The 25,236-nt window shown below is 33.0% G+C and overlaps 1 protein-coding gene across 1 annotated transcript; it reads left to right on the forward strand.

The window, feature by feature from the left end:
• The first annotated feature begins 2,697 nt into the window (after positions 1–2,697).
• LOC130648542 (uncharacterized) lies at positions 2,698–24,390 on the forward strand. Its single transcript, XM_057454595.1, has 25 exons — positions 2,698–3,407; positions 7,317–7,507; positions 8,078–8,198; positions 8,345–8,545; positions 9,939–10,132; positions 10,225–10,357; positions 11,711–11,953; positions 12,247–12,440; positions 12,509–12,653; positions 12,890–13,120; positions 14,426–14,619; positions 15,324–15,453; positions 15,917–16,156; positions 16,365–16,558; positions 16,629–16,770; positions 16,868–17,557; positions 18,379–18,572; positions 19,482–19,611; positions 19,714–19,950; positions 20,025–20,218; positions 20,294–20,438; positions 20,611–20,821; positions 21,271–21,576; positions 21,877–22,214; positions 23,425–24,390. The coding sequence occupies exons 1-25, from the start codon at positions 3,164–3,166 to the stop codon at positions 23,493–23,495; spliced, it is 5,313 nt and encodes a 1,770-aa protein (XP_057310578.1). The 5' UTR covers positions 2,698–3,163; the 3' UTR covers positions 23,496–24,390.
• The last annotated feature ends 846 nt before the right edge of the window (positions 24,391–25,236 follow it).

Genomic DNA, 25,236 nt, shown 5'->3' on the forward strand with positions numbered 1-25,236 from the left:
TTGATTTTGTGCTACATGAAGAAAGACGCAGTATAGTGCAGCGTTGACTTCAAACAAAAATATATTTAACAGGAACATCTTTTCAAGCATTTTGCGAGTGCTTTAAAAGGACGTTCTGTGAAAGGTATACATTTTTCGCTGTTTTCTTATTTTTAACTTATTATTATAGGACCATTCACAACAAAATTTATGAGCACCCTATATCTCTGTAGGCTAGTGAATATTTCCTCCAATCCAAGCAATTAAATCTTCCCTAAGATATCATGCTGAAACGCTTCCCCTTTCCTCAGGACAATTTTTCCTATATTAACAGCTCCTTACTTCTGTGCGATTACAATTTAAATCAGCGCCGAAGTACTGCCGCTTATTCAAAAGAGATGATCTTTCGATGATTTGTAAAAGTGTTGGCCTCACGATGGTGATGGGGAAGGGATGTTGGACAGAATAAGATAAGCTCTCATTGGAAGTTAGTCCTTTTTCCACATTTTCCGGATTTTTTTCGGAAGTTTATAAATAAACATCTATTTGTTTACTTTTTTATTTGTTTACTTCTTCACTTGTGTACTTGTTTTTTTGTTTACTCGTTCACTTGTTTATTTGTCACTTATTTACCCATCTATAGTTCCCGCACATATGTAGTTGTTGCTTGTATATTGTACTTATTTAATTAAAGTTTATTTATATGTTTCTATTTTTATTTATTATAAAAATATCAAATCTAGTTACCTTGTGTCTGCGGAATATTCTTGCAAAAACGGAGATCATGCCTTGCATATTGATCTTTGGTGGGTGTAACCTCCACAAATTTAACTATATTGGTGATTATACTAGTTCCATAATTACGGTCTTGTTATCTTAGAATAAAAAAATATTGTTCACATTTTTTCTGTTTACATGTTCATTTAATAACATGTTAACTTGTTTACATATTTACTTATTTACGTGTCTACTTGTTCACGTATTCACTTGTTTACGTGTCTATTTGTTTACGTATTCACTTGTTTACGTATTCACTTGTTTACGTGTCTACTTGTTTACTTGTTTACTTGTTTACTTGTTTACTTGTTTACTTGTTTACTTGTTTACTTGTTTACTTGTTTACTTGTTTACTTGTTTACTTGTTTACTTGTTTACTTGTTTACTTGTTTACTTGTTTACTTGTTTACTTGTTTACTTGTTTACTTGTTTACTTGTTTACTTGTTTACTTGTTTACTTGTTTACTTGTTTACTTGTTTACTTGTTTACTTGTTTACTTGTTTACTTGTTTACTTGTTTACTTGTTTACTTGTTTACTTGTTTACTTGTTTACTTGTTTACTTGTTTACTTGTTTACTTGTTTACTTGTTTACTTGTTTACTTGTTTACTTGTTTACTTGTTTACTTGTTTACTTGTTTACTTGTTTACTTGTTTACTTGTTTACTTGTTTACTTGTTTACTTGTTTACTTGTTTACTTGTTTACTTGTTTACTTGTTTACTTGTTTACTTGTTTACTTGTTTACTTGTTTACTTGTTTACTTGTTTACTTGTTTACTTGTTTACTTGTTTACTTGTTTACTTGTTTACTTGTTTACTTGTTTACTTGTTTACTTGTTTACGTCTTCACTTGTTTACTTGTTTACTTGTTTACTTGTTTACTTGTTTACTTGTGTACTTGTTTACTTGTTTACTTGTTTACTTGTTTACTTGTTTACTTGTTTACTTGTTTACTTGTTTACTTGTTTACTTGTTTACTTGTTTACTTGTTTACTTGTTTACTTGTTTACTTGTTTACTTGTTTACTTGTTTACTTGTTTACTTGTTTACTTGTTTACTTGTTTACTTGTTTACTTGTTTACTTGTTTACTTGTTTACTTGTTTACTTGTTTACTTGCTTAGTTGTTTAATTGTTCACTTGTTCAGTTGTTTACTTATTATTATCTTTTTGGGCTTGTTCACTAGGTTGCATTGCCTACTTATTTACTTGTTTATTTGTTCACTTGTTGGCTTGTTCACTCACCTGCTTGCTTACCTATTGACTTGTTAAGTCGTTCAACCCTATTCGGTCCGGGGGAATGGCTAGGTTGTAGAATCCTTCTTCATGTTAAGGATTCTTGTTTATTACGATTTTTTTCATTTATTATGATTTCACCTGAGAATCGGAAAAAACGGATTTTGGGGCAATTTTTTCCATCTTTTCCTGCAAACTATGTAAAAACCCGAGAATATGTTAAATAACTTTTACTTAGCTTCCAGAAACTTCAAACAGAATGTTATAATACGCTCTAGAACAAAAGTAATTTAATTTTAAGCAGATAGTGGTATTTTAAACAAAAAAAGTTATTAAGGGTTGGCGGAATCTGCCCCCTCCTTTTCCCGGTCACAATATTTTCGACAAACCCCGGACGGAATAGGGTTAAAGGGGGACCGGACCCAAAATAAAAGCGTACAGGTGGAGAGTTTACGTACGCACTTCGACCGTCTATAATGCCATTTTTCACATTTCCAACCGTTTCGAAATCATTTCCATTATTTCGTCTTTAATAAAAATACCTTTTGTAATATCATAAAAATTATTTCACTTATTGTAGGAATTTTATGCGATGATATTTTTTTGCAACTGTTCGAGAAAATCCAATCTGGTATTATGAAGTTCTTCCTTTTAAAAAAATCATTTTTTTTTCCTTTCCAGACCTTATCATATCAATTTTTCAGAATCAGATTTGGGGGCAGCAGCAGTATTTAATAAGTATATGCGTACGTACGCAAGGGAGGTGGTCAGGACAAAAACGTACAATTTCGTACTTGTTCCCTCATTTAGCCGTTTACTTTATATATCTATTGTATGTTTATTACTTTATTTAATTAGTTCATTACTGCTCCCTTTTTTGATTCATTACGTACTTTGCAGTTCTTTGATTTAGTTTTTTATTAATTAACTCATTTATTTTTTTGGCTGACTCTATGGTTTTTTTTATTTTTAGCTCTTCTTACGTTATTTTATGTCTTTTTACTTGCTTCTTTGTTTACTCGTTAAGATTTGTTCGCTTATTCGTTTGCAGGTTCGTTTGACTCTTTTTTCTGTATTTTCTTTTTTTATCTGTATGTTTTTTCTTGATTTGTAGCTGTACCATTTGGTTATAAATTCACATTAGTGCAAAAAAATTTTTTTTAAGATATAACTATGAAGATATTCTGTCTGCAAGTGTTTTTCTATTGTTGGCTATTTCCTACTGTTTTGGCTGCTATATCTATTACACGAGAAGGCAGTGACCAATTCACAAGGATTCCTGGTTACACGTGTGAACATTATAACGCATACTACAGTCCCATTCCGATATCCAAATGTTCTTGTAATGGACAAGACTTTTACAGCGTTGACGCTAGTCAGGCCCCTTCGTGTCATGAAGGAGGAGGAGAAGCCTTAGGTTTGTCATCACTTTTTGTTACATCATTATAATTTTACTTAAATTTCTTTAAAAAGCATATTAACCCTATGTGTTTTGTCACTAGAAGCCTAAATTATGTTCAAAATGTCTGAAAATGCTATTAATTAAAACGTGTCAAACAGAATTGTAGCAGTCTCTGATACCTAAATAAAAGTTACATACATAGAAAGAAAGTTTTCCGGTTTTTACGCCATTCGCATAAAAAATGTTGAAATCGCCAGAGCATATGATTTGGCTGAAATTACTAATAAATCAGCTAAATCAAGTGTCTAAACTTTACAGAATGATTCTCTGCTGGTAAAACAAAGTTGTGCTGTGGCTTGGAGAAAGAAAAACAGAAGGAGAAATAACTCTTTAAAATCCATTGTAACAAAGGGCGAGGTTCTGGCAAATGTCTGTAGTTTAGTTTAAACTTATATTAAACTTTTTAACGGTTTTGTAAATAAATTATTCATAAATTAAAATCTGCACATATGCTTGAGTAGAGAATTACAATAGTTTCTGATTGGTTAGTTAAAAAAATATACAATATAAAAAAAATTAAACGAGCTTTTTGTCAGTACTTTTTTACATAATCAGTTAGGTATACTTAAGCTCGTAAAAATGGCCTAATATTCCAGCTTAACAAACATTTTCAACCTTTTTCTTAAACATACCAACATATATTCATTATATTTTCCATGCAAATTTTATTCCTCAGCGATTGTAGAACAGATTGTAGAACGTTTACTTTAAAGGAGTATGACCAATTTTTCGCAAATAAAACTCGTTCGAGAACCTCGCGGGTTAATTCTTTTAAAATTAAAAACAATAATTTTATACAATATAATAAGCATACAGAGAATAGTTGTTTTTCTTCTGTCTTTCCTCCTCCACGGCTGTGGGTTTCAAGCTCTAAGGATAATTATAACTAAAGTTAAAAATTAAAAGTTGCTTTTCACCTCATTCATAGAGCGGCGGATTCTTTTGTTTTTTATGCATGTCAATTCTTTAGGTACCAAATCTCTTAGAGACTTTCTAGACTCTATATCTATGAAATCTTTATAATCAGAAAATTAACAGATTTTGTTGGCCGTTAAAGATTAATTACTGTATGTTCATTAAAAAACTATTAAAATTACAGTAATAGAAAAAAATGGAACAGCTGTAAGAACACACAATTTGATCTTCTCAAAACTGCTAAAACAAGAAAGTTCTTAACTGTCTACGCTTTTCTGCGAATATTCTATCGTAAGGGGTAGCAGCAGTACTTGCATAGGGGGGAGTGATGTCGCATTAAAAAAACACTGTAAAGTACTTTTAGAATAAAAAAGATTCAGTAATATTTCCTATTTCTTTTAATAAATTATTTTCAAAATCCATGAATAGAAAAAGAATATACCCAATTGACTACAGTATATAATAAAAATAAAGATACAACGGTGGGTAAGCGAAAAAATCATTTCTATAAAACCTAATAGGCATGTCCTGTTTGTACCATCGCCACGCAAGGAATTTGAAAAAAGTAGCAGCTTGTATGTGATTCTCAAAAATCTCTACAAATATATCGGAATGGAAGTAACGGCAGAAAAAAATATATCCTCTACCATCCTTTTATTACTTGATTGTCTAAACAAACAACTCCAGCGACGATATGGTGACTCCGCTCGCCACATAACTTCATGTTTTTTATTCCATAAAATAGCATTGCAAAAAGGAAGGTTAGCAAGGTGGCCATTTCCCTGGGTTGAGCAAAAAAGGAATCAGCTGAAACGTCCTAATCTTGTGATTTACGTCTTAATTCTGTGGTGTGTTTTTTTTCCAATGTGAGATATACTGGAATTATTGCCAAAGTCTATTTTACTAATGATCTAACACAGATCTTATACGCTACAGCTGTTTGTTTGCTTGTTCGGTACACACGCAAGGCTCTATACTAAATAATAAAGAAGAAGCTACGCAGGTTATTTCACTTCGATTTGAAACATCTCAATAACATAACAAACGCAAAATTGTGGGACTTCATTGGCGATAAATTTGTGACGTAATCAACAATGTTGTTGTCTATAATAAAGTGAAACCTTGCGTTTACAAATATATATTTGATTGATGTCAACACTGGGGTGAAGAATCTTCTGAAATGATAAATTTTAAGATGTTTGTATCATCATAATAAAGATACAAAACTATCTGCAACACTGGTATAAACTTTAAAGATAGAATAATATAGAATAAAAGAATAGAATAAAAGACCACAGAATGAATAAGTTCCTTAAATGATGCAATTAAAATGTATTAAGCTTCTAAATGACATGAAATCAATGTAAAACTATAGTTGAAAGACTAAGATAAGGACTAAATACATACATGAAAATCAGAACAAGTCAGAACCCGGAGTACAACAACCAAGTGCGATAAGACTCAAAGTGGCAGGAAAATCAGCCAAAATATGTACGGAAAGCAAAATAAGTGCTTTTTGCGCAAAAATAAAGAAGCGGCGCGCCATTAAACAACTTTTCGTTCCTGAAGTTGCGTTTCGAACACTAGCCAGCTAAGTTGTGAGTCAATAACTTGTACAGGAATATAAAATACGTTTATCTTAAGCTAGACTTAACTACACTATAATAAATACAATATTATGAGTACTAGATCTTAAGACATTCTTTTAAAAATCAATGTCAACCTGCTTTATAAATAAAAATTTTACCGCCTCGGCTAGTTTTTTATGTAACCTCGCACATGAATTCGCTCCGCGTAAAAGATTCACCAATGTGTTCATTTTTTCTCCGGAGACGAAGAAAGGCTAAACCAAACACACATTCCTGCGAATTGTGTGGAAAAAAGAGTAATTCAGTTTTTGTATATTCTAGTTTCTAATATGTCTGGATCACAATTTAACTTATAAACTAATTCTAAATATTTAGCTACATGTCTGCATCTACAATAAATTTCATAGTAAATGCGATTAATAATTTTATAAGATTTGCTTACATTGAATAAATAAAAATTGAATCTGAATTATAAAAAAAAGCCAAGAAAACATGTATTAATTAAACAGATTAGTTAATAATGCAGTACTTGATGTGCTTGTTTAGACCCAGTATGCGAACTTTTTAAGTTTGAGTTGCGAATCAGTATCAGCATGATCGGAAATAAAAAAACAATTTTTATCGTATGCCACTTCACAAAGATGAGACATTTTAAGGTGTTTTAAATGTGTGAACATTTATTAAATCTCCAGAGCTCCCTAATTCGACTGAAAAGTTGTTTGTTAGTCAAGTAGTTGGAAACTTTCTAACCCTTAATTTTGTGGGATTTGTATTCGAAACTAAGATTTATTCCTTTACATAATTTGTCCAAAAAAATGATTTTACCTTTAGTAATATTTGAATGACAACTTAAAATATCTCTTTCCTATATCACTTAATTAAAAATATTTTGACTTACTCGGTTCGGAGGAAAAACAATCATTCAAACAATTATTCAAAGAAAAAAACTGTATTGTCGTATTAATCGAAATACTTCCACATTATCACATTATCATGAAGAGAACAGTCTTCGAAACATATGTACTTTTGGAATTGGTTAGAATTTGATCACAAATAGTTTTAAACCTTTTACGACAACTGATAATGCAAAATAAATTTGTTGGGTAACTGACTTGTCTGGGCTGTCTAACGACAGGTGTTTTTATTAGATCAAAGTTACCGTTCAATTTTAAAACTAAATTACTTCGTTTATTTATAAGATAAAATGAATTATGTTCCAGTTGCAGTATTGAGCACTTTTATGATAGTTTAAAAAGTATAAATCCTTAAATTTTACCATCGCATGCAAATAGTCAACTAGTATAAAAAGGACTGTATTCTGCCTAATCAAGGTTCTGCAAATGTCGTTTTTCTCCCATAGGCTGTCATCTCACTTCATTTACGCCTTTACTGACACTTGACGACATTTCAGCAGAATTGTGGCTACCGGGGTTAGGGCAATGTTCTGGCACAATAACCATGAACTGGAAAAAATGGAATGGAAGGACGTGGAGCTATGAATCCATAACTTCTTTTTACTATGTGTACGCAGGAAGAAATCTGAAAATAAAGGTAGGTAGACAGAAGAAGCAATAAAGCTGAAAAAAAAGAAACGGTAGCTATTGTGTTTTAAGGAAAATACAGTATTCTTAAGACTTGATATTATAGCATATCTTCAAATAACTATATCAATTGTGCTTTTATTATATTAACAAAAAACATACTACATTAAGACAACAAATTTTTGCGAAAAGAAAATTTGAGAAAAAGAATTGGCGGCTTTTACCAAATTCCACTGTAATGAGATACTTAAAAACCTTTGAAATTGGAAAAATGATAAATAAATGCATATTTCAAGTGTATAAGTGGCACGGATGTTCTTATTGGTGCGCCAAACATAAAACTCCTTCTACAAAGTAATAATTTCTGTTGTTAAAAACACTATTTCGAATGATTCTTATAGGAGAAAGTTAAATTCTATCTCACATGCTACGCTAGTTGAAGAAGAGAAGTGCGAAATTAAAAAAAAAAGAAAATTAATTGATTCATTTTAGGTTTATTCATGGGTTGAAAATATAATAAATTACTTTTTTACAAATTTTTATTTCACATAGTAAAATTGCTAGCTTTTTTTAATTATAGTGGAACTCAGGAGATACGAGTCCTTTTGATAATTATCAAGGAAGAATTTATAAACTTGATATATCCTGTAATGGTGTGTATAAAGGATGCTTTGTCGTGAAAGGATGGGGGATTTCAAATTGTAAGTTTTTATCAATTTAGATATAAAATCTAATGTGTCTAATAGTCAAATACAGAAAATATCATATTTACAATAACAAAAACATTGCAATAGCAAGAACAAAATATAGACAATATTTTTATAATATATCTTCTTTTTTTTATCAGATGAAAACGGACCATCTCCACTTTTTGATGTACAAGTTAATCGACAAAATACTGACGAATTCCGCAATATTGGAAGTTACAGATGTCAGGATTTTAACGGTCAAATAAGTTCTTATGGATGCTCATGTAACGAAAATGACTTTTATAGTACTGGTACAGATCAAGCAGCTTCGTGTTACTCTGGTGGCGGAAAAAGTTTAGGTATTTGTATCTTTTTATTACATTATCAACTACCGTAAAAAAATCACCAGACTCTATGTTGGCATTTACATTTCGAGAAAAAATTTAGGCCTACGAAAAATTATTGCTAACTAGTAATTCGGGTCAGTCAATAAATTTCAAATAGTTTTGAAAATAAACTTTGCAAATTCAGTACATTCTATAAAGTTTTTGGCCTTTTAGACAAACAATAAATTGTTGCTATCCACTACAAAAAAAAACACGCTAAAATGGACATCATTGAATCTTACATATAGAGAGCAGTCTACTACGTAAAGGTTCTTTCCAAAACCAGCTGTGGTATATAAGGGTATAGTAAAACCTACCGCATAGTGTGTCAAGAGGATGGTTTTAGAAGGAGAAAGACGCTGAGGGCAATGTGTTGTACATTTTTTATCTTATTAAAAACAGTAAAACAGATTTAAACAAAATTAAAATCCGTCTGTCCGTCCGTCTGTCCGTCCGTCCGTCCGTCCGTCTGTATTTGTTTTTTTCGTAACCTTTTCATCGTCTTACCAACCTTTTTATGCATCTTTTTAAAGTGACGTCCCTTTTTACCACGATCTTTGTCACTGTAATAAATCCACATTTTCGACCTAGCCACCCCGACCATTAATCCGGACCATTAATCCGGACCATTAATCCGGACCATTAATCCGGATTATTAATCCGGAATAATAAGCCTCTCAACCCTTTTGCGCCGGACTTTAACTTCATTAACCAATGATAAATCTTATTCTTTTCACCTGTTTGCGCAACCTGGCGTTTAATTTTAGGCCAAGGCTATCACAAGAGGACGGATTGGTTTTACAGTTTACATTGCTTGTACACACTTTATTTTTTTTCAACCTTTTCCCATTCTCTTTGAAGCACTTAGATACACCTTAACGTTTTACCCCTTTATACTTCTCACGTTCTCTAACCATGTATAAATCTTAAACAAACCAATTTTAAGATTTTAGCTAGGAACGTAGATTTCAAGGCAGCATTCTTCTGAAGCTAGCTACTTAGCTATAGCTAGTCGTATTTATTCCCATTCTTTTAAAGCTAAAATAAAATTTCCAGAAAAATTTCCAAATTTTAGAAAAGAAATAATTTGTTTCATTGTATCTTTTCCTGCTGATTTCTATCGCACCCATTCTTATGCTAAGCGATACCTCGCCTTTACCCATTTCCAGTGTATTTAAGAACTAATTCCCCTCCTCCCCCCACATTTTGGGCTCTAATAAGTATCTTTTGATTATTAAGAGTAAAAAATTTCTGAATTTAAGTGGATAACTGTCCAGACTGGCCTGTTATAAATAGGTTAATTCTTGACGAGTACAAGTATTATTTTAGGATCTATCCTACTATTTCTCATTATAATATACCGTAGGTTGTTATCTCAGTTCAGCTACAGCTTTAATGACTGGTGATAGTACAGCTGCTTTAGTACTTATGTCATCAAATAATGGATATTGTTCGGGAACGAGAGGTACTATTTGGACAAGATGGAATGGAAAAAGTTGGGTTGATGATCCCAGTAATTCTCTCAACTACAAGTATGAAAATGGTCATCTTAAATTAGAGGTATATCTTTGTTATCTTCTTGATCGTGTCGCAGTGTAGATTTGTAAACACATATTCGTCAAATCAATTTTTATATATGTTGTTACTTATAGTGGAAGAGTCCCTTTGTCGGCAAGTATGTTACATTTCCCACGTATTATAAAGGGCATATTTATAAAGTTGACTTATCTTGCAATGGCGTGAATCGGGGATGCTTTTTGATTAAAGGACGGGGAAGTCACTCTTGTGAGTCATCGTTTTTTTAAACTTGAAACCGTTAGGAATTTTGTACTTAACCCTATTTAGTATGGCAGGCATAAAGTAGCCGCAGAAAATTTATTATATACATCTTCTAAATAACCTGCACAATTGTTTCTGATTCTAAAACTGCTAATGGCGTCACACAAAAATGCTGATAGCAGCAAAAAATAATTATGCCAATTTACTCCCGTCGTCCCATGCTACTACATAGTTATGCCCATGCTTAATAGGGTTAAGATGTGATTTAATTTTGTTCTTCGTTAGTTTATGTTGTTAAGTTATGAGACTTTACTTACTTTAGAGTTTAAGAAAATCAAATCCGCATGTAATTCTTCTAATAAAACAGTTTACTTATGTTAAATAAAAATGAAAGTAGTTTTAGATTATACTAACTGAGAACAAGTTTCTCAATCCTACGAGCATTGTGACTGAATCAGAAGAACTTTTGATGTTGAACATTCTTTGCTTAACCAAAGAACCTTGTTTAAGTGGGACTTTTATTTTAAAAACAATAAAATTATAATTAATTTAACTTCCCCCTGTCTGTCTGTCTGTCTGTCTGTCTGTCTGTCTGTCTGTCTGTCTGTCTGTCTGTCTGTCTGTCTGTCTGTCTGTCTGTCTGTCTGTCTGTCTGTCTGTCTGTCTGTCTGTCTGTCTGTCTGTCTGTCTGTCTGTCTGTCTGTCTGTCTGTCTGTCTGTCTGTCTGTCTGTCTGTCTGTCTGTCTGTCTGTCTGTCTGTCTGTCTGTCTGTCTGTCTGTCTGTCTGTCTGTCTGTCTGTCTGTCTGTCTGTCTGTCTGTCTGTCTGTCTGTCTGTCTGTCTGTCTGTCTGTCTGTCTGTCTGTCTGTCTGTCTGTCTGTCTGTCTGTCTGTCTGTCTGTCTGTCTGTCTGTCTGTCTGTCTGTCTGTCTGTCTGTCTGTCTGTCTGTCTGTCTGTCTGTCTGTCTGTCTGTCTGTCTGTCTGTCTGTCTGTCTGTCTGTCTGTCTGTCTGTCTGTCTGTCTGTCTGTCTGTCTGTCTGTCTGTCTGTCTGTCTGTCTGTCTGTCTGTCTGTCTGTCTGTCTGTCTGTCTGTCTGTCTGTCTGTCTGTCTGTCTGTCTGTCTGTCTGTCTGTCTGTCTGTCTGTCTGTCTGTCTGTCTGTCTGTCTGTCTGTCTGTCTGTCTGTCTGTCTGTCTGTCTGTCCCGCAAAATGGTACCGCAAGTAACAAGACCCATTAATTTGGTCACTTTTTAGCTCATTTTTTGCTAACAAGACATTAGTAAACTCGTTATAGTAGCTATGATTAAGTTTTTTATTTTTTTAGTATATTTTTAGCAATTTTTATTGCGATTTCTACTAGTTGACATACTGTCTCCACCAGCTCCTTCTCCCCCACAACCACCATCACCGTCACCGCAAGCTGAGCTTCAAATACAAGTTAAACGACAAAACACTGATGAATTTAGGAACATTGGACGTTACACTTGTCCCCATTTTAAAGCACAAGGCAGTTCGTATGGATGCTCATGTAACGGACAGGACTTTTACAGCACCCATGGGTCTCCGTGGCCATCATGTCATACCGGTGGAGGAAGAAATCTAAGTAAGTACACATGTTCCATAATAAATAATGAAAATGTGATTGTAATTTCTTAATAATATATTTTCGTTACTATGCGTACGCACTTGCAAAATTAGATTAGTAAGCATATGTTATTATTTGTTGAATAATTGTTATAAGTTATAATTGTACTGATAAAAACGTATCTGTTAACATATTTGTTTTTATAGTCCTTTCCACATTTAACCAATTTCTACCATTCAGTGTGAAACTCATAGGGCAAAGGTCGAACACGTAAATTGACATTATAATTGTTTTTCAATTGTCTTTTTCAGGTTGCACTCTCAGTACATCTACACCTCTTATTACTTTGGATTCTACAGCTGCTTCTGCAGTAATGCCATCATCTGCTGGACAATGTTACGGAACACGAAGTGTTACAATACAAAAATGGAGAGGACAAACATGGGAAGGTTTCTATGAAAGAGATTTCAAATATGTTTATTTAAACGGACGTCTTCAGCTACAGGTTTGTAAAAAGGTTACAATTGATTAAAATGACGGTGATCTTGACTTATTTTTCATTTTCTTTCTTAGTGGGTAACTTATACAATACTCAACTCTATTACAAGAGGTGCCAGATTTCTTAATTATTATTCCGGAAGGATATTCAAGATCAATCTCTTTTGCGATGGACATGATCGTGGATGTTTTCTAGTGAAGGGAACAGGATCATTTACATGTAAAGAATTATTGCATTTCTTGGCTTTCTGTGGTATTATTTTCTGTTAGAGGGATTATGCAAACTGTCCAAAAATATGTAGCAATTTACTATTTCTGGTGTTAAACTTTGTGCGAACTGATTTTTAAGTTTGTTACGTTTCAAGGATTTATCTTTGTAAATTATAACTTATCGCATCAGTAAAATACTTTTAATTCACTTGTTCTTAAGTTATATGATTATTTTTATTTTGGTAGATGGAACTGACAAACCAACACCACCGCCACCGGCACCACCAACGCCACCCCCTTTTAATGTCACACGAGAAGGAAGTGACCATTTCTCTAAATTGCCTGGTTACACATGTGAGCATTTTAACGCATACTACAACAATCCTATATCAGGATGTTCTTGTAATGGACAGGATCTTTACAGTGTCAATGGTACTCAAGCTGCTTCGTGTCATTCAGGAGGAGGAGCATCCTTAGGTGTGTTAAAACATACATGTATTTTATATAAGTATTACAAGGCTACTGTAGCTCACGAATATTTTCAGGATCAAACACTACACAAATATAGCAACTTCTGACACGTCCGACAGAATATCAGTACTTCATAGATAACACAGAATTAAATCAAATTAGACTAGGTTCCTTAAAGGACTAGCCGATTTTATTTAGTTGACAATAAATTCTTGTTTTAAAAATTTTAAAATTACGTCCGTTCAGGAGTCCGTGATGATGCATCTAGGTAAGACACAAGTAACATGGGCGTTTTCCACCTTTTGTAAGGTAAAGCGCCTATGGGCCACCAGAATTGTTACGGGACAGTAATATTAATGCTGTATTGTATTCTTATCAATGCAAGGGAAACTACTTTTGTCCTTGTGAGCCAAAGATGGTAGTTGCAAGTAGTAACAGATGAATTACCGTGAATTTTCACAGGTTTGCACAACATATTTTGAAGTTTTAAACAGCTGTAAGCGTAGTTGCAAAAAGATGTAGTTTAAAAACTAAAAAGTGGCGCAAACTAACAATAAAATTGGGTAAAAATTCCGATGTGGTGCATAACGCGTTACTCATAAAAAATGTGATAACACTTTCCTTAGCCTGTGTTATCTTGAGGTCATAAATTATTATTTCAGTATTAATAAGTACGTCTATTTACTGTTTGTTATTGTTGTTTGACGCCTGTAAAATCAAATATTTAAAATTTCATTTTGTGACGTAAATTAATGCGATTTGTTATATTCTAAACTAATTTTGTATCAATTAAATTCTTTTGCAATAATAGATATCAAAACCAGACACACCAGAAAAGTTTGAGACACATCACTTTAAAAGTCCTTTACTTTTATGAAATTTTCCTGTTTTTCTGTTCTGTTTATTATACATATTAAGCAGAACAAGAGGCAGAGGAAATATTCATTATGAGCCATCCTGAAAAAAGTTTCTTCCATTTGCACACCTGTAGAAATACTTGACGTATATCATAAGTAATTAAAAGTAATTATATAATAATAGTATCTTATAAGAATATAACTATCTATACATTTACCAATATTTTATACATGTCCACCAGATTCCTAGTAAATATTGTTTGTTAAAGCATATCCTTGATTTTGTTCCTTAGGCGCTAAAGGTGCTTTGAGAAAGACTCAAAATCTGTACGTTTATAGGCTGATAATCTTACATTATTGAAAGAGATTTCTAGCAAACTTCCACAAAAGCTTAAGGTAGATTATTACATCCATTGTTTTCGTAAGTAACATTTGCAAAACATTTCTCACATAGGTTGTCACCTCACTACATTTACACCATTACTCACACTTGACGATACTTCCGCTTTATTGCAAATTCCACCTTATGCTGCCCAATGCTATGCTACAAGAAGTACTACGTGGAAAAAATGGAATGGAAGAACGTGGGAAGGTTTTCTTGGCAGCTCCTTTGACCTAGTCTACGAAGACAGTTTTCTGAAGCTAAAGGTATGTAAAAAGCATGGATACTAGAAAAAAGACAAAAAATAACTTTATTAACTCTATTACGACATGAAAAGCGTCAGCATGACAATGGGAAAAAAAGGTGTTTCTGACTACCTACGCATAAATAATTGTGAAACGTTGGTCGAATTTTTAAAATAAGCGCTCGTTTTTATTTCTAATAGCATTATCTTTCAAACAAATGTAATAAAAACAACAACATTTTGTTCATGTCCTGTGACTGAAATACCAAATAGTGAATTTTATAAGAAACATAAAAAATTTACTTTGAAGATATAATTTGAATTAATTTTGGTGCATTTGGGTTTCTGTTTTGATGTTTTAGATAAACCAACTAGAAAACAATAGGAAAATGTAAGAGAAAACCTTGACCGCTGTGTGTGTGTGAAATGTAGAAACGCATAAATTAATTAATGGCGAGAAAAAGCTTAACTTTTTGTCAGAAGAAATTCTTAAATCCTATTACAACAAACGTTGGCCAAAGAATTGTGTTTTAATATATATCATTACTTAATTCAATAACTTCAAAAATTTACTTCTAAAAATACTATTTACAAGCGGTACATCTTTCACGCTCGGAAATGTATGAAGATACGTAATCCATTTTTTTTCATAACTGAATTGTCTTGCAATACGCTAACGAACATTTGTCACCTGCACCATTCCAGTAAGATACTTTTTAATTTTAGTGGAAAGAAAGTTTTTATAAAGCGCTGCAATTTCAATTGTATTATCAAGGAGAAATATTCAAAATTGATATGTCATGCGATGGTGTTCCTAAAGGATGCTTTGTCGTGAAAGGATGGGGACATTCAAACTGTGAGTTTTTTAAAGTTTAAATAGACCTTTCCCGAACTTCCTAATTATGCCAAACTCAATTAAAGGGATCGATACTAAAAATGATTCTTATCCCGAAGTTCTTTAGCAAAAGGTAGAACAAATTACCTAATTTCGTAAATATTTCTGTTCATTAAGTGCCTCAATTTCGAGCTAACAATTATGGTCAAACCCTTTATGTAGCCGAGCTTTCCATGAATAGCCTCGTTTTCAAAATACTTATTTTCTTCAAGTATAAATAAAATTCAACCAGAATATTATATTTATATATAATATATCCTTATTTAAAGAGCACAGAAACATTTTAAAAATTTGGACACGTCATAATTATTATAATTTATGAAGTTCGGGAAAGGTGTATTGGGCGGAAAAAACTTAACATGGTTGTTCTAATGTTCTTTGATATGATATTAACGTAGAATTGATCACCTCTGCATGATATTAGATAACATTCGTCTCCCACCTAAACTACCAACGCCAACTCCACCACAAAAACCAGATCTTGATATACAAGTTAGGCGACAAAGCATTGACGAATTTCAAGAGGTTACGAATTATTTTACATGTACTCATTATAATGCTAGAAGAGGTGGTTCTTTTGGATGCGTGTGTAACGGACAGGACTTCTACAGTACTGACAGACACTCGGGACCTACGTGTCATGCTGCTGGGGGAATAGACATAGGTAACGGATTGTTTCTTTAATACCTGGTAGCAAGATTGATTACTAGGGTGATTTCTGTTTTACAAGGAATGTCTATATCTTAATCGTTGGTTTATTTTGTCATAAACTTGTAAATTTGTAACTCAATTATGGCGATATAAGAGACAAAAAATGATGGCGAGAAATTCCATCAATAAAAAAAAAATTATTTTTTGATTCTAATTTCTAGGTTGCACTCTCAGCACATATACGTCTCTTATTAACTTGGATTCTACAGCTGCGACTGTTGTAATGTCATCCTCTGTCGGCCAGTGTGACGGTACACGAAGTGTTACGATAACAAATTGGAAAGGAAGAGAATGGGAAGGTTTTTATGAAAGAGATTTTAAATATGTTTATTCAAACGGACGCATTCAGTTACAGGTATAATTTTCCAGCTTAGACTGAAACAACTTTGATCCGCATATACTTTTTATCATGAAAATCTTTTTAGTGGAAAAGCTATGACACCGGCATACTTTCAAGAAGAAAGCGATATAATGATTATTATTCTGGAAGAATATTTAAGATCAATATTTATTGCAATGGGGTTGATCGAGGATGTTTTATAGTGAAAGGAGCAGGAACCTTTACACGTATGAAATTACTGTTCATGTTTTCAAAATTCATTACTTTTTTATCGTAAAAAGAGCGAGTATTACGTGAGAAGTTATTGTTTTACTTTTTTTATAGATGGAACAAACAACCCACCACCAACACCACCATCAACACCACCATCAACACCACCATCAACACCACCATCAACACCACCATCAACACCACCATCAACACCACCATCAACACCACCATCAACACCACCATCAACACCACCATCAACACCACCATCAACACCACCATCAACACCACCATCAACACCACCATCAACACCACCATCAACACCACCATCAACACCACCATCAACACCACCATCAACACCACCATCAACACCACCATCAACACCACCATCAACACCACCATCAACACCACCATCAACACCACCATCAACACCACCATCAACACCACCATCAACACCACCATCAACACCACCATCAACACCACCATCAACACCACCATCAACACCACCATCAACACCACCATCAACACCACCATCAACACCACCATCAACACCACCATCAACACCACCATCAACACCACCATCAACACCACCATCAACACCACCATCAACACCACCATCAACACCACCATTTAGCGTCATCCGAAAAGGAAGTGACCAATTCTCTAAAATGCCTGATTACATGTGTGAACATTTTAATGCATATTACAACAATTCGACATCAAAATGTTCTTGTAATGGACAGGATTTTTACAGTGTTGATGGCACTCAAGCTCCTTTCTGTCATCCAGGAGGAGGACGGGATTTAGGTTTGATAAAATTGTTTACTTTACTTTCATATGTTAAAAATATGTAAAACTACCATGGCCAGTTGACTCTTTGAGAATGGTAGCTTTGGCAGCTATATAATTTAAATTATAGAATCAAGAGTTGCCTAAAATTATAATTCAAAAAAAAATTAATAAGAAAGATAATTTTTTTAATGAGAAACTACATTTAACTATACTTCCTAAAAGGTGTTTTTCCATGTTAAAACAACACTGTTACGTCTGAAAAATTAAACAACACTTCGTATTTCTGCATCTGGAAAATCTCTTATAATAATACGAAGAGTGTGTCCGTCTGTCTGTGACAGGAAAAGTGGATGTGTTCATTTCTCTTTAAGGACGCCAAAATAAGTATAAACATTTTGCTAGCGGGTTTATTTTGTTTACGTCACGTGATGAAATCGACTCATTCGATTTGCTGATATAAATTTAACGGCAAACTTTCGAAAAATGGTTACCTTCGACACAAACAAAAGCGATCCCTTCATCTTAAACAAAGTGCAAAAAGTAAAAAAAAGTGAATATGTGTACAAATATATCAGTATGCTGTAAGAATATAACTATCTGTACATTTGCGAATATTTTACACATGTCCACCAGATCCTCAGTAAGTATTGTTTGTCCAGACATATCCTTGATTTTGTTCCTTAGGCGCTAAAGGTGCTTTGAGAAAGACTCAAAATCTGTACGTTTATAGGCTGATAATCTTACATTATTGAAAGAGATTTCTAGCGAACTTTCACTAAAGCTTAAGACACAACTACTGTTTTCGTAAGAAACATTTTCAGAAATTCTTTAAATAGGTTGTCACCTCACTACATTTACACCATTACTCACACTTGACGATACTTCCGCTTTATTGCAAATTCCACCTTCTGCTGCCCAATGCTATGCTACAAGAAGTACTACGTGGAAAAAATGGAATGGAAGAACGTGGGAACGTTTTCTTGGCAGCTCCTTTGACCTAGTCTACGAAGACAGTTTTCTGAAGCTAAAGGTATGTAAAAAGCATGGATACTAGAAAAAAGACAAAAAATAACTTTATTAACTTATTACGACATGAAAAGCGTTAGCATGACAATGGCAAGAATTGGTGATTCTGACTACCTACGCGTAAATAATTATGAACCGTTGGTCGTATTTTTGAAATAAGGACTCGTTTTTATTTCTAATAGCATTTTTCTTCAAACATGTGTAATAAAAACAACAACATTCTTTTCATGTCCCATGACTGAAAGACCAGGTAGTAATTTTTTTTAAAAAAAATGAAAATGTGACTTTGACGTTATAATTTTAATTAATGTTGGTGCAGTTGGGTTTCTGTTTTGGTATATGTGTCAGAAAAATCAAATGGAAAACAAAAATAAAAATGTAAGGGAAAACCTTGACCGCAGGCTGAAATACAGTTGCTTGTGTGAAATGTAGACAACGCGTAAAATAATCAATGGCGAAAAAAACATAAAATTATGTAAAAACAAACATTCAAGTTCTATTACAACAAATGTTGGCCAAAAAATATTGTTTTTTATAAATTACGTGACTTAATAAGATTAGAAATTGAAGAACAGTTTAGTCCAGTTCTGTGATTTGTTGTTTTTATTATCAATTTAAGTTGTTGCGGTACAGGTTTCACAAATTTTTAATTAAAAAAGTAATGGTTAACCAGAATCATTTAATCATTCATCAAGGATAGCATTTAAGATGTCATATTAACCTAGATATTTTTTAAAAATATGAATTATCATAACTTTACTTCTAAAAATGCTATTTACAAGCGGTACATCTTTTACGGTCGGAAATGTATGATGATACGCAATCCAATTTTTTCATTTCTGAATAATCTCCCAAGATGCTAAGTAATACCTCCTCCATAATTCCAGTAATTTTTATTTTTTTTTAATTTTAGTGGAAAGTAAGTATTCATAAAACGCTGCAGTTTAATGAGTATTATCAAGGAGAATTATTTAAAATTGATATGTCATGCAATGGTGTGTTTAAAGGATGCTTTGTCGTGAAAGGATGGGGACCTTCAAACCGTAAGTTTTTTAATCAATCTATAATATCAATATGACATTATAAATACTTAAAAAATTAGAAGTAAAATTTGTACAACATACGTTATTATTTACTATCATTAGATCACATCAATCTTCCTCCTGTATTACCAAGACCCAGCCCACCACCGGATTCAGGTTTTGAGACAATTGTTAAGCGAAAAACCAATGACGAATTTTACGAATCTGGGGATTACTTTGGTTGTGCCCGGTATAATGCCACACGTATTTCCAATGGGTGCTTATGTAACGAACAGGACTTTTACAGTCCTGATAGCGTTTCCGGTCCTGCATGTCATACTGGTGGTGGAAGAGATTTAGGTAAGGTCTTGTTGCTTAAGTTTTTTTTATCCCGGCTAAAGGTACACATTTCAAAAAGAAGTTCCAATGTTCAGGTTGTACTCTCACAACATTTACACCACTCATAACATTGCATGCTACAGCTGCTTCCGTAGCAATGTCATCCTTTACTGGCCAATGTTTTGGTACAAGAAGTGTTACAATTACAAAATGGAAAGGAAAAAAGTGGGAAGATTTTTATGAAAGGGATTTCAAATACGATTATTCCAATGGACGTCTTTATTTACAGGTATGTGACGAAATCGTTGTCACCAATTAAAAAATTTGGTGAACTGCATTTATCAATTATGATAAATAATTTTAGTGGAGAAGCTACAGCATAACCGGTGTAATTAAAAAAACCGTTCGATATAATGGTTATTATTCTGGAAATATATTCAAGATCAATCTCTTTTGCAACGGAATTGGTCGTGGATGTTTTTTAATAAAAGGAGAAGGATCATTTAAATGTATGGATATGTACACGTATATGCATTTTGTTATGTTTTTCTTAAAAAATTTTATGTGTAAGTTTTACTTCTCCAAGACGTATACTCAGTTTACAGAATTTTCGCATGTTGTTGCTGCTTTCTGTGGTGTTGTATGGCACATTATCCTTTCTAATTTACTATGTACTTATAGATACAACAAGCACGCCACCACCATTACCATCAACAACAACTACCACGACAACTACACCAACAAAAGTCTTACCTGGGTCTAACCAGGAGCAAAATCAAAAGAACAAAGGGAGCTCGAACATGATGATATATGTTGGCGCAGGAGCTGCTGGGTTTATTATTCTGATCATCTTCATCGTTTTTATAGTTTGTATACGGTTCAGAAAGAACAGGTGATCAATGTACTGACATTACGAAATGATTGCAAAATTAAAAGTATACATCTTAGTAAAAATGTTCCTCTTTGGGCATGATGTATTAAACTATCAATCGTCAAGACAACTACCGAGTTAGAAAAATAACATTTTTAAGGTCCCATTTTCATGTTGCAAGGAATATCTTTAGTGTTTTTGTAATTATATTTAAGGAAGTAACTTGCTTTATTACTTGTCTTTAGCAATAGCAACTATCGTGATGCTTTTAATAAACGTCCAGGGCGTTGATTGAATTTAGTAATCTTCAGGGCACGTCTATTTAACGGAAAGTCTAACAGCTAGGGGCGTTTTCTTTCGAATAAGTCGTACAATGACATTAATGAGATATAATATTTGGCTAGATATGTTATCTGTAGCCTCTCTCACCAATAAAGTTCTTTTTTTTATTCATATTTCGTCTATTTTAGAACAAGACATCCAAAACGCAAGAGCGAAGATTTTTATAATTATCACGGAACATCTGTTCGCACGAATGGATCACGCTCTATCACTGAACCAGATCACTTTGACAGAAAAGGAGCTTCAAAGCATGGGGTGGATAAATCTAATCACAGAAACCAATCTCGTTCTGCAAAGAATGACGTTCGCCACGGAAAAAGAAGAAGTTCACAGCACACGACGGATAGATCTACTTATGGGGGTAAACACTATACTAGCAAGGATCAAGACTTGTACCAGTGGAAAGCTGCTTCGAAAGATGGAATGGACCACATGTATGCAAGCACTAATATCTTTAGTGTTTTTATAATTATATTTAAGGAAGTAACTTGCTTTATTACTTGTCTTTAACAATAGCAACTATCGTGATGCTTTTAATAAACGTCCAGGGCGTTGATTGAATTTAGTAATCTTCAGGGCACGTGTATTTAACGGAAAGTCTAACAGCTAGGGGCGTTTTCTTTCGAATAAGTCGTACAATGACATTAATGAGATATAATATTTGGCTAGATATGTTATCTGTAGCCTCTCTCACCAATAAAGTTCTTTTTTTATTCATATTTCGTCTATTTTAGAACAAGACATCCAAAACGCAAGAACGAAGATTTTTACAATTATCACGGAACATCTGTTCGCACGAATGGATCACGCTCTATCACTGAACCAGATCACTTTGACAGAAAAGGAGCTTCAAAGCATGGGGTGGATAAATCTAATCACATAAACCAATCTCGTTCTGCAAAGGATGACGTTCGCCACGGAAAAAGAAGAAGTTCAAAGCACACGACGGATAGATCTACTTATGGGGGTAAACAGTATACTAGCAAGGATCAAGACTTGTACCAGTGGAAAGCTGCTTCGAAAGATGGAATGGACCACATGTATGCAAGCATCAATAAACCTGTCTACCAAGGTAGTTATATTTAAATATCAAAATTGTATAAAAATAATATAAATATATGTTTCATAGAAGACCGTTTCCACCTAAATTTTGTTGAAATTTTGCTCACCTGCGGTATGGATTGCTGCTATACTCTGGGGAAGGTAGAGGCAACAGTTTAATGCTGTTTATTGGTTTTTAAATGTTAGTGTGCAGCTAGAATAGAGAATGGATATATTAATCCATGTTTTTGAATGTGTTTTGTGTTTGAACAGTATTTGTGGCTTAAATAAGATTTATAATGCATTAAAAATCAATGTTAAGATGTGATGCAAATATAATAATAAAAAATATACATGAGTATCCGTTTTGTACAACCCATATATATTTTTTTATACTCATATAAAAAAATATACTTTTATACGAGAAACGAGTGCAATTTTACAATTCTATAGTGATGATGATGATGATGATGATGATGATGATGATGATGATGATGATGATGATGATGATGATGATGATGATGATGATGATGATGATGATGATGATGATAATGATGATGATGATGATGATGATGATGATGATGATGATGATGATGATGATGATGATGATGATGATGATGATGATGATGATGATGATGATGATGATGATGATGATGATGATGATGATGATGATGATGATGATGATGATGATGATGATGATGATGATGATGATGATGATGATGATGATGATGATGATGATGATGATGATGATGATGATGATGATGATGATGATGATGATGATGATGATGATGATGATGATGATGATGATGATGATGATGATGATGATGATGATGATGATGATGATGATGATGATGATGATGATGATGATGATGATGATGATGATGATGATGATGATGATGATGATGATGATGATGATGATGATGATGATGATGATGATGATGATGATGATGATGATGATAATGATGATGATGATGATGATGATGATGATGATGATAATGATGATGATGATGATATTTTTAGTCACATATTCCAATCACTTAAAGGCTCGTAAAACGAGAACATGGAAAAAACCCAAAATATCATAGAGATATATATGTATAACTGTTACTGTGAATAACTGCATATTGTACACTGAAAATTGGCAGTTGAGGAAAACTATTAGTAAATCTACCCCTCTTAGAAATTTTCCTTCATAGATAATGTTATAAGCCGATTTAATTACTTATGGTTATTTTCTCTAGAAATTGATCCCAAATACGCGCAGCCATACAACAACCCACGTTACGAACATGCATACGCTTACGCCAAGTGAGGTTATTATCCAACATGTGTTTGATCGTGGTCCTGTAACAATCAGTCACGATTTATATAATGTGTTCTTTCTTTGTATTGTTTTTTAATATATATATGACGATATATACACAGTAGCGATAATTATATGTTCAGTAGCGACGATATATACACAGTAGCGATAATTATATGTTCAGTAGCGACAATATATACACAGTAGCGATAATTATATCTTCAGTAGCGACGATATATACACAGTAGCGATAATTTTCTTTTTTTGTATTAGTTAAGGTTGCATTGTATTAATATTTTTATTGTTTCTAATTTTTGTATACTATGTTACAACAAGATTCTTCAAAATGTGATGACTGTTACTGACTAAGAATTTTTAATTTGACTCTATGTTATCGCTCAAGCTTTTTTGTAGATAAAGCTATTGTTTGATTTGATAATTAAAAGCACGCTTCTTCTGTTATAAGAATATGTTTTACAAGAATATCAGGCTGGGAATTCACGTTAAGAACAATAGAGAAATAAGAATAATGACCAGTCTGTTTAGAATTTTGATGTTTTTATAAAAAAGCGTGTACTCTTCCATTAGGAAGATTTATTTTATCGTATCATCATGCAGGACTTTTGTGTTTTATCATAACAGCTTCCGTCATCGAAATTAATGAATATTTATTTTTATATACATTTGAAAATGTATATAAAAATGCACACATGTACACTTTTTTTTAATTTAAAAAAAAATGTCGCGAATGTTTGTTGATCTGTTTATGTTCCCTTTGCTTCCCTCTGCTTACAAATGTGCAGACAAGATACAAAGTTTAAAAAATATTCCTGACTTTTGGATGTGCATATCTATTATAAACAGAATTGTAATTTTTGTTTTTGCAAAATAATCTTCACGCCAATTTAAGTGTTATATTTTCCTTCCAAGTGTTTTGCAAATACGTGACCTTTAGAACTGTCTGCTATCACAAATACTTAACCATTCTCAGTTAACCTTAAATACCCTAGAATAAATGTTGTTGTAAAGGATCGGGACCTACCAATTGCAGAGTGTTAGCAATCGGTCTTTTAAAGAAGATTAGACATTATTAACACTGAGATTTTGGAACAATACTTGTCTTATGCTACAGAATATCACAACTTTAACCACAGAGTGTAAATTACAAAAAACAAAAGTTCCCACTGTTCAAAAAGGGCGTAAAGAGAATCAATTTAAAAACAGAATAACTGTCATGAAACTGTCGCGTTTAGCTTAGGTGTTTTACGTTTACATCGCCAATATCTTGTTTGTTTGATTTTGTTTAGATATATTTCTTTTATGGTTCTGCAATTATTTTATGTTATTTCATTTTATTTTATAAATCATAGTCGATAAAGATTTGACAAAACACCCAGCTGTAATGATAACACATGTCTAGTGAGAAACGGTAGTAGTTGTGTAGAGGTTCCAACTTTGCATTTCAAAAACTACCTTCTCATTTTGAACGACAATTTCAATTATTCTTAAAGGGTAGTTTGCATTTGACTGCATTTTCTGTTACAGGGAAAAAACTTTGTGAGCTTTTCGCGCTATAACGAAGAACGCAAGACCATACATTAATTGGTGTAGAATTGGTAATAACGGATATAATTAATAGTAATGTTTCGCAATATTTATTAACCTGCAATGAAGAAAAATGCTAAAAAAGTTTAGAGAACTTAAGAAATCAATTTGAATGAATTTGGCACTCACAAGTTTATCTGAAAAA

The sequence above is a fragment of the Hydractinia symbiolongicarpus genome, chromosome 7 (assembly GCF_029227915.1).
Source record: "Hydractinia symbiolongicarpus strain clone_291-10 chromosome 7, HSymV2.1, whole genome shotgun sequence".
In the NCBI taxonomy this organism is placed as follows: domain Eukaryota; kingdom Metazoa; phylum Cnidaria; class Hydrozoa; order Anthoathecata; family Hydractiniidae; genus Hydractinia; species Hydractinia symbiolongicarpus.